Source organism: Rhea americana, unplaced genomic scaffold, assembly GCF_003343005.1.
Source record: "Rhea americana isolate MKP2758 unplaced genomic scaffold, rheAme1 scaffold_164, whole genome shotgun sequence".
NCBI classification, from domain to species: Eukaryota; Metazoa; Chordata; class Aves; order Rheiformes; family Rheidae; genus Rhea; species Rhea americana.
In genome coordinates, this window is record NW_028185750.1 from 2,037,441 (window position 1) to 2,051,521 (window position 14,081).

The 14,081-nt window shown below is 39.5% G+C and overlaps 2 protein-coding genes across 4 annotated transcripts in view; one reads left to right on the forward strand and one right to left on the reverse strand.

Moving 5' to 3' along the window:
- Positions 1–3,548: 3,548 nt before the first annotated feature.
- Positions 3,549–12,574, reverse strand: FBXW2 (F-box and WD repeat domain containing 2). The gene is made up of 7 exons (XM_085300502.1): positions 12,305–12,574; positions 10,371–10,880; positions 8,913–9,107; positions 7,877–8,010; positions 7,134–7,220; positions 6,291–6,460; positions 3,549–4,809 (listed from the first exon to the last, which is right to left on the reverse strand). The coding sequence occupies exons 2-7, from the start codon at positions 10,858–10,860 to the stop codon at positions 4,521–4,523; spliced, it is 1,365 nt and encodes a 454-aa protein (XP_085156628.1). The 5' UTR covers positions 10,861–10,880; positions 12,305–12,574; the 3' UTR covers positions 3,549–4,520.
- Positions 12,575–12,587: 13 nt separating this feature from the next.
- The window catches only part of SLC2A8 (solute carrier family 2 member 8), a 7,159-nt gene continuing 5,665 nt past the window's right edge, over positions 12,588–14,081 (forward strand). The window contains exons 1-4 of one of the 3 annotated variants that reach the window (XM_085300499.1): positions 12,588–12,716; positions 12,904–13,063; positions 13,405–13,459; positions 13,842–14,032. In XM_085300499.1, the coding sequence (XP_085156625.1) occupies positions 12,658–12,716; positions 12,904–13,063; positions 13,405–13,459; positions 13,842–14,032 (465 nt within the window). In that variant the 5' untranslated portion in view covers positions 12,588–12,657. Of the gene's footprint in view, positions 12,717–12,903; positions 13,064–13,404; positions 13,460–13,825; positions 14,033–14,081 lie in introns of all 3 variants that reach the window. The other 2 variants (XM_085300500.1, XM_085300501.1) reach the window with 2 other exon arrangements.

Genomic DNA, 14,081 nt, shown 5'->3' on the forward strand with positions numbered 1-14,081 from the left:
AAATTAGAACTACCGTCATTAGTACTTAAAATAGCATTCCTGAATGCTTGTAGTTTTTATGTTATGCATTGGGTACAAAATTATTATGTATCAAAAAGTTGTGTAAAAGATAAACTAATGCATTGTGAAAATGACTGAGTAACTATACCTATTTCATTAAAAAAAAAAAAAAAAAACTTATCTTCTTGGTAATAGGGCTTATTTGAAGTGGTGACTTCCTGCAACACTAGCTTTTAGAGTTTTGCTAACTCAGACAACTCTACAGGTCTGTAAGCTGAAGGATGGTACCATTTTTGCAACCCACAGATGTTTGAGGAAAGATGTTTAAGAGGAAAATGCTGCTTTGTGCTGGCATTCTCTAAAATAATGGCAAGGCATACAGACAGATGATGTGACCTGAAAGAAGACAATTTCCACCTGGGAAGATAGCAAGAAATGATGGCTATTTATGAGACAATAGGTTTGGCTTTTTTTTTTTTTTTTTTCCCAGACCTTGAAGACTCATAACAACCTGTTTCTTCATTCACCAGAACCAGACACCAGGTAAATTTTAATTCTGTATATAGATGATAAGCTATATTGTGTTGCTTCGTTAAGTGGGTGTAAAGTTACAGCTCTTTCTTTCCCAACCCCTATGTAAACAAGCACAATGTAATTATTCATTTCTAATCTAAGGATCAGATGGAAAGAAAAACAAGCAAAAAATACACTCACTGCAATTTCTCACTTTTAGTTATGTTTCATGTTTGCTAAGCCTCACATGCAAACCTTAGGGGCGGGAGGTCAGGGAGGGAAGAGGAAAGGGAGAAAGATGGGAGGGAGAAAGAAGGAGATTAAGAGTGAGCTTTCCTTTATATAACTTCTAGTCTATCACATTTTCATTGCCTCATCTGTTCTGTGGTAGCACATACTTATGTGCTTATGAAACTCTCTCATTAGTGGATAGTATCATTGGTCATCAAATGTCTGCATGGAACTTCTATTTGGTAGTCTTCAGGGAAGAGTCTGCAAGTAACTTTGTAATCATGGCTGCAATAATTATCAGCTGCTATWAGACTTATGCTAAAATTTTATTTTATGAAAGTTAAAGGGTAGAAAAATAGGGTAGAGTATTGGAGGCATCCCATCTTGCTTTTCTGGTTTCATGCTCTACAACAATAGAGAAAAAGCAAATTTAGGAATATTAATTTGTTCAACTTTTTCTGAAAATTGGAAAATACTTGCAACAGAATCCCTTTCCCACTAGTACTTCACAGCTTAAACAACCTGTAGTAGCTGCTTCTCAGTGGCAGCATCTGCAAAGATGCTATAGATCAAGAAGCTCTAGTAATGTYAAAGGTACCTGCTGTAATAGTAGCAAATTTACTTGATGGTGGGTCCCTTTAGAATTAGAGGCTCATCCAGTTTAGAAGGGGCATCTGGAGGTCTGGAGTGCAGCGGTCTGCTCCAAGCAGCATAAGGTAGGCGCTCTGCTCCAAGCAGCATAAGGTAGGATGGTCTCAGGTCTTTGTCCAGATAAGCTGGACACATAACCCATCAGGGCTACCTGTTCCAGTGTTATTAAACTACCTTGTAGCAGAAAATTTCTTTTCACTAGAGCTCACTGGAATTTATCTTATTACAGTTTGTGACCATTGGCCCTTGTCCTTCTGCTGCAAGACTCAGAGAAGACGAAGTCAGACTCATCTCAATGTCATTCTATTATGTATTTGGAGACTGCAGTAAGATGTCTCCCACTCCCCTCCATTCTCTTCTGAAGGCTGGACAAATCCAGTCCTTGCACCTTCTCTTTAGACATTGTGTACTCCATTCCCCTATCCATCTCTGAGGCCTTCCACTGGACTTGTCCCAGTGTGGTAATATCTGTTTTGTATTAGGGAGGTTAACACTGGACATAACTGCAGATGTGATCTCAAGTGCTGAACAGAGAGGAAGAATCCCTTCTCTTAACCTATTGGCTATGCACTTGCTAGTACTGCTCAGTACACAGACATCCTTTTCTGTCACAAGTTAAAGTATTGAGTCCTGTTAAATTTGTTGTGCACCAGAATGCCTAGATCCTTTCCTGTAAACCTGCTCCAATCTGTCCTGTTGGTGGCATGGTTGTGCCTCAAGTGCAGAACTTTGCATTTGCTCTTGTTAAACTTCATGAGGTTTCTGCCAGCCCATTTCTCCTGTCTGTCAAGGTCCCTCAGAACAGCATCCCTAATCTTTAGTATATTGGCTTTCCCTTCCTGTGGTGCCCCTCTCCCAGCCAACTTCATATTGTCCAGCAACTTGCTAAGGGTATGTTCTATTGCATCATCCAGCTCACTAATAAAGAGGTTAAAAAATATTGGCTGCAGTACCAGCTGTTGAGAAACACTACCTGTAAGTGTTTTCCAGGTGGATTTGCTACCACTGATCACCAACTTGAGCCTGGCAGCACAGCCAATTTTTCACTTATCTTGCAGTTCATGTTTCTAATCCATATTTAATCACTTTTGGTTTTAACATTTTTGGCATGTTCCTGTCTAAATTCCTGCTATGAAGGACTCAACTAAMCTTTCAAAGCTTCAAAACATCTATAATGCTTTATAGATGTCCCACCTTAACGTGGCTTCTTTAAAGTAATCTGAACTACTTCACACGTTACACACAATATTTATGCCCATATTAAGAGTGATGAGAGCTAGATTTCAAGACAAATTATTGAAAGCTGTTTCATGTACATTATCTTYGCTTATAAGTAAAACAGTAAAAATTCTAAGAGATCATCAGCTGTGCCCCAGTCAGCATGGTTTGAAACAAAAGCTGTGAACTTGGCTTCTAATTGGTAAAACCCCTGACTGCAAGTACTTTCCCAGAGTTTGTGTGTGTAAAGGTAGAAAACTCAATACTTAAGACCATAGCTTTGTATTCAAGGGACACCACTCCACTGTCACTTCATGTAATTCCTACCACATCACTCAAGTACAGATTCTTGCACACAGAAACTCCCCTCCCATAGGTGCAATTTATACTATATATACCTTAGGGAACTTGGGCTTTCATTAAGTAGTACTTAAGAAACCAGGTCTCCACCAATCCTGTGACAATAAAAATCATATTAATGCTATCTATGATAGGCAGTTTTATCTTTTCAGGTACCTGAGTCAATCTCAATTCAAACTGATGTTTTAAACTTGTGTAAAAAATAGTCACTAACTGGAGACTTTATTGTCAAAAATCTCCAATGCACTTCTAAAGCGTGGGAGTTGAGATATCATAGATACAGCTTGTAAGTATATTAAATTCCACAGAAGTATGTGGATCACTATTTGCTACTCAACAGTTAACCCATCTTTACATCAGGCCTCCTACAGCTGATGAAAGCAGAAGATCTTTTTCTACATCTAGTCTTTTCTTCTTCAGAACTCTGATCCTCAGAGACATGGCAGTCACAATGTTATTTGTCCCTGCTTTCCAATCTACAGTTAATATAATGATGTGCTTAAAGTAAACTGCATTCTTTGCAAAAAGTGAATGGCTGCTAGACTGCATTTAATGTAAAAGATTAAGTCTGTAGGTATTGAACGTCATCTTTCCTTTCATTTTATTTTCACCTACCGATGAACTAAGCTACCCTCTTACACAACCTGTAGGAAACATGGGACTATAAGATACACATCAAACCACTCTTGAGTAAGATACTTGAGTACAGAGAGTATTTCATGGGATGACCAAGACATGGTCCAAACTATTTTTTTAAATATTCATGCCACTGAACAGCTATTAGAGCAGCACAATGAATATATCAGTGGTGTTTATGAGCTGTTTCTGTCCCAGTTGCACCATCGGCAAATATGGTAAATACTAGCAGAGGTTCTTTAAGGTTAGTTGCCATGGCAAGCTTTATTAGGTACCTCAAAAGTTGGCTCATTCTGGCTGAGGAAAGCTTGCATTAATATACTTCTGAACTTAAATTATTACTGTTAGCATCTGATCTTAGTTAAAGGATTAAACTGATTCCTCAATTTCAAAGGTTAAGCATTTAAAGCTATCATAAAGAAAAAAACCCATCTTGAATAGATTGATACTGGGGAGACAGAGAAACAGTCTACTGTGTTCTCATTTAAGCTAAACAGCTACACACTGTAACAAGCATTCGCTGTTAGGCGTACAAAAGCCTACTGTTCTAAAATAGTAGTTTCACTTTCTGTTTCAAAAACAAAAAAATAGGGCAGAAGTCAGGTCAAATACTACTTCATTTTAGACTTAATRGTGGATTTGAATGATTTAAACTTTACAAGCTATGCTTCAGAGCCCAAATCAGTATGCTTAAACATGAGTACAGACAAAATTTAGTGGTGAATATTGTTAGCATGCTGTGTTGTATTATGTCAAAACAACCATCCCCAACTGCCCAAATAAAAATAAGTGATTGTGCATTGCATGATGATACCATTAGGTGTGCAACTTTGGTTCATGCAAAATATTATTTTATGGACACACATCTGATAGTCCATATATTCCTGAAGATTCTGCCATGTGTGATCTTTTCAGCCATGCTCTTTCCATAATACCAAATGGATACTGTGGTCTGGCATACTGGTGGCGAAAACCAAGCCCATATCATTTTGGCCATTTAGTCCATTTAACCAAGACATTTCACCAGCCAAAAAGCTTGAACCTCTCTTTGACTTTCTATACTCTGGTAGAGGCCAGCGGCTTATCAGTTTTTCTGTCCTCAAGTCCATTATATACAGGTATCTGTTATCAAACAGTAGAGCAAATATTTCTCCAAAGCCCAGCAAGGACACATTTGAGAAGTCAGGAGGTTTGATAACCCTAGAAAACAAGACAGTATTGTTAGAAACTGTGCCACTACATAGTCGTGAACTTGATTTACTATAAATAAATCTTAGGTGTGTCTATAGAGATTAAGTGGCTAAACTCATCATTCCCAAATGATTCAGAAAAACTTTGATGCAGATTTTTCAAATTACTTCAAGCAACTGAACATTCATCCTGAGGTTTCAATTACGGCTTTGGGCATTCAGGATAGACCCTTCTAAATGTAAGTAGAGGCTAAGGCTTGAAAAGATTCTGCATAGTTCAAGGGAAAAAAGAAGTCTGTTTCCAGATATGCATGAAAGACCAAATTGTCATAGGCATTTGAAGCCTTAGCCTCTTTAAATCAAGAACAACAACATCTTATTATTCTTTTGACAACTCTTAAAAGCTGGAAATAAAGCATAGTAAGGCCGCCAGTGATGGTAATATAGCTCATTCAGGATTGATCTTTAACAAACTGCTGTGTTAYTGACACTTAACCTAGGCTAAACATTTTCATCTTAAGGAGAAATAACAGTATTTTTTAGTTCCAGTACATCTTTGAGGGTTTTTTTCGCCTTACTAAATAAAACTCAAACAGAAATTGGGGGGAATGAGTTTCCCACAACTGACTAGAGCATTTGATTACAGCATTAAATAGAGTAAGTAACTAGGGGACAAAAATGCACTGAGATGAAAGTCTGCTCTCAGTAGCCCAGGCTGCTGTATGTCCTTTTTAAAAATGGGAGGACAGACTRAGAGATAAAATTACTGAATTATTCTTAGTGAGAAGAAGCATTTGTTCTGGAGAAGATTATCTTACAGTAGGGTGCTCTACAAACGTTCAGGCCATTTCAGGTAATAATCTTTTAACAGTTCTACAACACAACTTTTTTAAAAGTTGGTATCTCTGATGTCCCCATTTCTAAGAGAAAGAGCCTCATTCTAAGCGTTCAGTGAAACAGAATGTCATCTCACTTGATTCCTCTCTGCAGTTGGACAGATTTCACTATCATTCTGTAAAGTTACCAAGAATGACTGATCTCAGTTCAGCAGTGCAATAAGGAAAAACAGTCCTTTTTGATTTCTTGTCCTACCAAATGCCTCTCTGCATTGGCCCTCTGTAGAGCAGTCTGCATGGTAGCATTAACTCCTAGTCACTTATTAAGAATTGCAGCTGACAGTACGATTTTAGTCTATGTTGAAACTCTTCAGCTTATGTATTGATCATACAAAAGACGACTGGCTTGGGGGCCAAAAAAAACCCAGGAATCAAAAGATTAGTATCAACAGACGAAATGTATAGAGTTTAAGTTAGAAGAAAACCTGACAATCTGCATAAAGATGCTCACAGAACTTTCAGAATTTTTATCAAGATTCTCTTGGCCTACATCTAAAACAAGTTATTAAAACTAAGAGTAATATGATCTACTTCTCATTTAAGAACCAACTCTASAATAAGTTTACACACCTCAGTCTCAGATTGAAAGATTTACCTGAGAATATCATAGCTGGCAAAGTCCCACTGGTACAATCCTAGAGCTGAGCTGCACACTATGTATTTACCATCAAAGTGTAGTCTYGGCTGCAAGGAGATGCTGCGATCTTCAGAAACAGATAATGTTTTTAAGCACTTGCAGTTTATTTCCCTTCCAATAGGCCAAATCTACAATTAAAAGACAGTTTAAGACTATAAAATATTCAGATTGTAAACCATCACACAAATAGACCAAGGTTCACAGTCTCTTTTTAAGCAGCCAGTAAATGTGCACATTCTTCAGAATTATTTTTCTTCTTTAGGTGGGAATTCCAATTCCATAATGTTCTGTCTCATAGTATTGTTTCAGTATGTATTGCTTCTAGCCTGAAAAAACCAAGTGAAAGCTGATTGCTTGGTTGTTTTTAAAAACATMAAAAAATTCCATCATTCAATTGGACAGAGAAGGAACAATGTTTCAGTTATGAAACACTTTTGTAGCCATAATGTATTTGCAGCATCCTTCAATTCAAAAGGCCTCAACAACAGCAATATTTGCAGCAAGTGTTTCACTTTGAAATTAGCACATTAGCCAAGCACTAAAAGCACTATTATTTTGCATTACCATCCCCCTAGACCTATTACTTAAAGCACACCTAGTTATTTGGTACCTTTATTTAAATCCAAACACGAAGAAAAGCATTGAAAAGTTTGCTTCTAAAGAGTTATCTGTTTTGTACACAATTTTACAAGCAGGGAATATGGGAGAGAATAACGCCATATATTCTTTGTAAATTTCAGAGAAGTGCTCAAGTATTCAATTTCCCTGGATACTGCAATGTATATTTTATACGGTACATACCTTGATTTCATACTTATCTGCACTTAGAAGAATATAATCCCCAGGACTATGCATAAGAGATTTGACTTTGCACTTCTGCAAAACTACCTGTAATTGAAGAAATGTATTAAGGATTAAATTACTTATTCTGATACTGTTAACCACCCAAACTTTTATTTGCATTTTCTAATTCATTGACAATCTGGGTACTGTACTCATCTATGAAGGCAATATAGATACTTTTAGCAACAGAAGGGAAACTAGAATCTGCACTATTCCTGTTTCTACTAGTCTTCACTTCCTATATTAATTAGCTAACATATGTACTTCCCCTCTAGAAATCTCTTCTCTATCACCTTCCAAGTCCTGGAATACTTGGATGAAAAATACTGCTTTCTGACTTGAAAACACTTCTCATGTTTAGATTTTTTGTTATCAAAGTCATTGGTTATTCTATGTCATTTTTAAAGTCGCTTTCTCTCAGAACCRTAGTATTCGTTCAGTCTTTGAATCAAACACTGATGTGTAGTATTATTCCAGTTGCTTTAGAATAGAAGTTATTCAATGGTCTGAAAGGTTTTATTACAGCTGCATTCATTATCTCTTCTGCTGAAATGTTATTTTGCAGTATTTGCATTTCCTAAGGTTCTTCAGATTCTACACCTAGGTGCAGCATTAGGGTTAGGAAATAGAAACACAAAACACATAGCAAACTTTTTGCAAACAGGTGTTTTGCCAGATCAATTAAAAATCAATATTCCCACCTTAGTGACCCATTCTGTGTGTCCAGTAAGGGTGTTCAGGCACGTTCCTGTTGATAAGGCCCATACTTTCACAGTGAAGTCTGCAGAACCACTGACCAGAATATCAAGTTCATCGTTGTAATCCACACTAAAAACTATAAGCAAAGAGAGTTCTAAAGGAGGAATACCAGTCTTCAAATATGTGTTTTTCTGTAAGTGAGACACTAATTAAGTCAAGTAGCCCCAAAAATGCATACACTGCTACAGCTTTAACAACTGTACTTAAACTGTATACTTGAATTGTTACTCTGGACTCCTAAAGTTACATTGCAAAATTACTGATTCTTGTCCAGATTACAAGCATGTATATCAGTGGTTCCAGTTTGCTTGCAAAGCACAACTTAAATAAGCTAGTTTACATATATATATAAGGCACTTCCCACAGGATTAGTATATTTGCTCTCTCTCTCTCTTTATTCCAAAGAAAGACCTACAGCTGAATTGCAGATACGTTGCAGTAGAGGACAGAGAACTTCATTATGAGACAGGCAAACACAGATTCTCAGGTCTTATCATGCTCTTCCCTGTAAAGCCCTCTCTAGTTTGGGGACATAAGGAACTCCTGTTGACATATGCTCCCTGTTACCTAGGATCAGCATCTTTTTGTCAAACTCCAAAACACCGGATCACCACAGCACTTAGTGTTTTGCAGGAAAACAGACATAATCATGTTTTTTTAATATTCGTTGTATTTTTATTTTCTCAGAATCATWGAACTGGTAAGGTTGGAAGGGACCTCTGGAGATCATCTAGTCCAACCCCAAACAAGTGGCCCGTACAGGGATCGAACCTGCGACCTTGGCGTACTATATGACTAAGCCTTGGCATTATTCAAGAGCAGACAGACCTACATCAGTTTTGGCTACTTCCCCCCAAAAGTTGACCTGAGATAAAAAGAAAAAGGTAGTCTGCGAAGAGTTAATTTAAATTATGATTTGTTTGATGGCAATGAGTGTAACTTGACTGATGAATTTGAAAACTGAAAAGGTTAACATACCTGCACCTGTGTGTCCTCTAAAATGCTGTGTCTTGGCCCCAGAGCTCCACTCCCAACAGGCTACTGTGTTATCAAAAGATCCTGTTACAAGTTTTTGTTCATCAAACTTCACTGCAGCACAGGTATGTGTCTGGATACCATATATGCACTGACCTGTGCTTACATCCCACAGTTTTGCAGACAAGTCATCTGATCCTAGATTACAAAAGAACAGGACAGTTGGAAATAAAGAGTAAGTATTGTTGCCAGTTTTATACTAGTCTCCCTTTCATATAGCCTTTTCTCACTAGAGAGTGCTTTCAAGCTGCTTTAAGTCTCAACACKACACGGAAGCCTCCTGTTCTCATCTCATCTGAACTGAGGTGTCTGGCCTCCCAGGTTCCCATACCCTTTCCGCACCTTCAATGGATTCCAGCACTCCATCTGCTTGATAGTATCTACTGACACAGATGCATAGAAGTTTTATGTGATAAATCACTCTCAGGTTTGCAAAGCCACTGACTATACTGTAAGCTTTAGTTTGCTTCAGGTAAGAAAGGAGTCCATCAAATCTCTCTGTAGAGAAAGATGGAAAGACAGTAGGTGAATACTAGGCCACTTTACCTGTCTTCCTTTCTTCCCCAAAGTTTCTTTCTTTTTTTTTTAATGCATAACTCAAGCCTGCTTGTTTTGTAGAGCAGAGTAAGCCCTGGACCCTTTCATCTGTTTTCTCTACAGGTGGTTTCAGCATAAAAGACTGAACTGTTTTTCAGTAAGGTTTGACAATGCCACCTCCTGAGTAATTTCATTCCAATGAATTCCTTGAAATATGCTCTGGCAGCACTTCACTGGAACTTTGTTACTATTCTTTCTTACTTATGGTTTCATATTTGGTCTGGCTGTATTCCTGAGGTCAAATTGTAATCTTGAAGTCTGCAGTTTTTAGGAAGGAAGCTGAAATCATCATTACAATGTGTAATTCAGACTAGTATCAAGGTTAGCTTTAGTTTACAAGTCTTCATACATGCATTTAAATTACATTAAAAATTGAAAGAGCTTAAAGATTGTATCACATAAATTGTCACATTGCAAAGATGACAGACTTCCTGCCACACTTTGGAGACTGCAGTGATCACATAGTCCAAATGGGGTCCCGTTAACCTGAATAAGGCATCCCCCAAGAGGACAGCTAACATATCTGTACTTCTCAAATGGGCTTACTATTCTGAAGGATTATATGCAGCACTGTTGGCCTTTTTTTAAACCATCAAAGAAATAAGTCTCTTTGGTCTTGCTATTGAAGTGACCAGTGTTAGTGTTTCAAAAATTGCAAAACCAGTCATTTTGAATACCTTAATCTGAGTTAGCACCATGAAAATAACTTGGCTGCTAAGAAAATTCAAATTGTCACTAATAACATGGGAAAAAAAAACAGACAAACAAAGAATTTTAAGACTCCAAGTTTTCTGAACTTCCTACCTGTACACAGAAGTCCATCTTTATAGTAAAGTGCATACACTCTGGCACTGTGTCCAATCAAAGAGGATGTTTCAAAGGCTTCATGGTCCTTCAGTTGCTTCATCCTTAAAATAGCCTTTAGGTAAACCTTCTTCCAATGTAAAGGATCCTGAACAGAGTCATCTATTTGCCAACCTAAATTCTTACATGCAGTCTGCCATACCTCTGTACAGGCACTTATAACCTTATTCCACTGCTTAGAGACGAGGCAACATGTGAGTAAGGTCTGTGGATCGAGCCATTTTAATAGATAAAAACTAAGTTCCAACGGAAGAAGTTTGAGGAAGTCCCTCTTGAGGAGAATCTCTAGATTATTGGAGAGGTGCCTGAGCTGGACTGCTCCACTCAAGCTAATCAGGTGATCCAGAGTTTCATTTTTCTGCAAGTCCGTCAGAGAAAGAAATGTAATAGAAATGTTATCAAGCCATGCTTCAAAGTCCTTTTTCTCCATAAGGTTATGGAAAAATTTACCTGTGATACATCAAAATATTGTATTAGTTCTGTTTAGAAAACAAGGTAAACATTACWTCTTTATTTACTGGTACATCAATATTTCAAACTGCATATTAACACATGGACTGAAATGAWCAATTATATCTTAAAATATTCAATAGGTTAGTACTAAGCATTTGAAAATACTTTGAACATAAGTGTTCAAAGATATGAGTTGTACAGAGCCAGTGCATGTTAGCATTCACTATGGATGTTAACATCTTTCTTGTTCTATGTTAACACTTTCTATTTCTGAATCCGATAAGGTCAGAGTTGGTTCAAGGTTTAAACTTAGGGCAAATAAACATTGTTTTAAAATTTACCCACGGATTATATTGATATGGAAGAAAACAAAGCATAAAAATTTACCCATGGATTATATTGACATGGAAGAAAACAAAGCATACAGATAGGATGATGAGAAGCTGGCCACTGACAGAACTTATTCCATACTTTTGTCCTATACTCTTTTAAACATAAAGTAAATAAATATACAGTTAAAAAAATACAAAGAGATTTCTCAAGAATTGGAAAGAAGTACATGTTAGCTATCTATTTAGCTATAGTAAAGAATGTAAATGGTACTGGTATAGTATCAGTTTCAACACTTCTTTAATTGTTTTCTATCTTCTAGGTTTATTTCCAGTGAATAGAACTAACTGCGAAATTGAAGGCTTGAAAAACTACCTCTTTAATTACATGAACTGTATGCATTTATACCACACATCTCTAGTTCCTACAATAAGTTTGAGTAAATGATTAACAAGACAAATATTGGGCAAACCATGAAAAAGCCATAATTATTTACTCTGGAAAAGCTAATTCCATTCAGTAGACAACTAGCTGAATTCAGTTCACAGAAGATCCCACATCCAAAGAATTGAAGAATGTGAGTGGGAGTCAGTAACACGTTTATWTCTATACAGGCATTTTATCTTCATAGAATATGGCTTTAAAATACACCTCTAAAAATCACAGAACTATAGTTCAGGCAAGTACAGTCTTCACTGTGAAAGGCTGCATGTGCTACGCAGAGAAACAACAGATGTTGCCAAAACCAAGAAGGTTCTGACTGTAAAGTTCATAGAAACAACTATTCCGATCATGTCACGAGTTCACATAGTAACTTCTACCGCCAGCTCTTACTGGCTTTCCTCAGCACACCCGGCAGAGGCCGGTTCTGCTGTTCTAATGGGCTTGTATTCTCTTAGAACCAACCTCGAATTTCTAACAGCTTCCCTATTAATAACAGTTATACGAGCTCCAAGACGTTTGCAGCACTCGGTGCACGGAGCTAACGCGGAAACCAACGGCTGGAACCGCCGCTCGGAACTGCTGGCGCCCCTTTCCAGGGGTTGTGCGGCCCCCGCCGCCCGCCGGGCCGGCCCGGACGGGGCGCTCACCTCAGGTGGCGGCCGGGCGCGGGGTATCCCTCGGCAGGCGGCTTCTCGGGGCCCGGCGGGGGCCGGGCGCCCTCGCGRCCATTGCTCCACAGCAGAAGGATGGGCTCCCGCCGCTGCCGTGCTCCTCAGCGTGGCCCTGCGGCGGGCCGAGCCGCGCGACGCGGCTTGGCTACGCCCGGCGCGGCCGCGGCCCCGCTGAACCGGCCGGCACCAGACGGAAGGCTCTCAGCGCCGCGGCGGTCCGCGGCAGCGGCTTCCGGCGCCCGCCCCTGACGTCATCACCACCCGCTGCCTCGCGCTAGCCGCTTCCGCCCGGCCGAACAGTGCCGGCGGGCTCTCGACCGCGGGGCGATATGGCGGCGGCGGAGTCCCGATGGCTGCTGGGCCGCCTCACTCCGGACGCCTACGCGAGGTGAGCGCGGGCGCCGCGGCCCCGTCGCTCGGGCAGACTCGCTGGAGCGAGACGGTGACCTGTAGTGGGAGTGGCGGCCGGGGCGAGCCGGGCCTCGGCCCTACGCTAGAGCTGTGCGGGGGCTGCTCGGGGGGCGGCGGGCGAGCGGGCGAGGCGGCGCCATCCTTGTCGGCCTCTTCTACCCCAGAGTGCAGAACGGGAAGCTGTACCTCGCCACCTTCGCTGCTGTATTGGGCCCGCTGAGCTTTGGCTTCGCGCTAGGCTATAGCTCGCCTGTTATTCCGGAGCTGGGCAAAACCAACGATCCTAAACTAAGGTTGGACAGCAACCAGGCGTCGTGGTTCGGGGTGAGTCTCTGGAGGGTGCGTTACCATGAGGTGACTTCATTTGGAAGCGCAGAACTGGAAAATATTACTTATATGGGGAGGCCTTACTCTCCTTGAGGAAAGCGATAAATGTGAACGTTAGTAACGAGCCCTATACTTCCCTTCCCCCCCCCCCCAACTCAGTGATTGGTTCGTATTTTTCCTCGATAATGGTGATGTTACTCTCCGATGACCCTTAGCATGTACTAAAAGATGGCCCTATGTATCGAACCACTTTTTGGTGCTGAAACGTCTTCTGACAATTAGCTTTCTCAGCAGTAGCTGCTAAGGGATTGCAGAGAATAAACTTTTTCATAAATTAGGTGCAGTCTCACTACACGGGAAATACCTGCTTTTTGGATGCAGGCTGGACTCCAGGTTAGTCAAGATGGTAACTTCTCCAGAGTTTTGAAACATTTTGAATAGCTGTTTGAACAGACAGCATTGTAGATGGATTAAAATAGATACTGTTGAGGTTTTTATTCTTCATTGAAAGATCTTTGTATTTAATCTAAAAATTATAATCTTACTGTTCGTCTGTGGTGAGGAGTAATTCTGGACTATGCTTTGATGAAGAAGTTAATGTTAACTTTGTTTTTTTTCAAAACACCTCTGTGTACTTGCATATTTTATTTAGAACTTGCTGTTTACTTTCCCAAATGTTTCAAGAAATTGGAGTCTGATATGCACTCATATATGATATATATATATATATATATATATATTTAATCTTATTTTCTGAAGTCTGTTGTAACATTAGGAGCTGCTGCTGGAGGAATACTGGGAGGCTATCTTGTGGATAAAGTTGGGAGAAAACTGAGTCTAATGCTATGCTCAATACCATATGTTTCTGGATATGTAGTTATTATTTCTGCTCAGAATATTTGGATGCTTTATTTTGGAAGAATACTGACCGGCTTAGCCAGTGGAATTACTTCACTTGTTGTTCCAGTAAGTAAAGGAACTTTTCTGCTTATCTTTTTTTTTTTTTTTTTGGGGG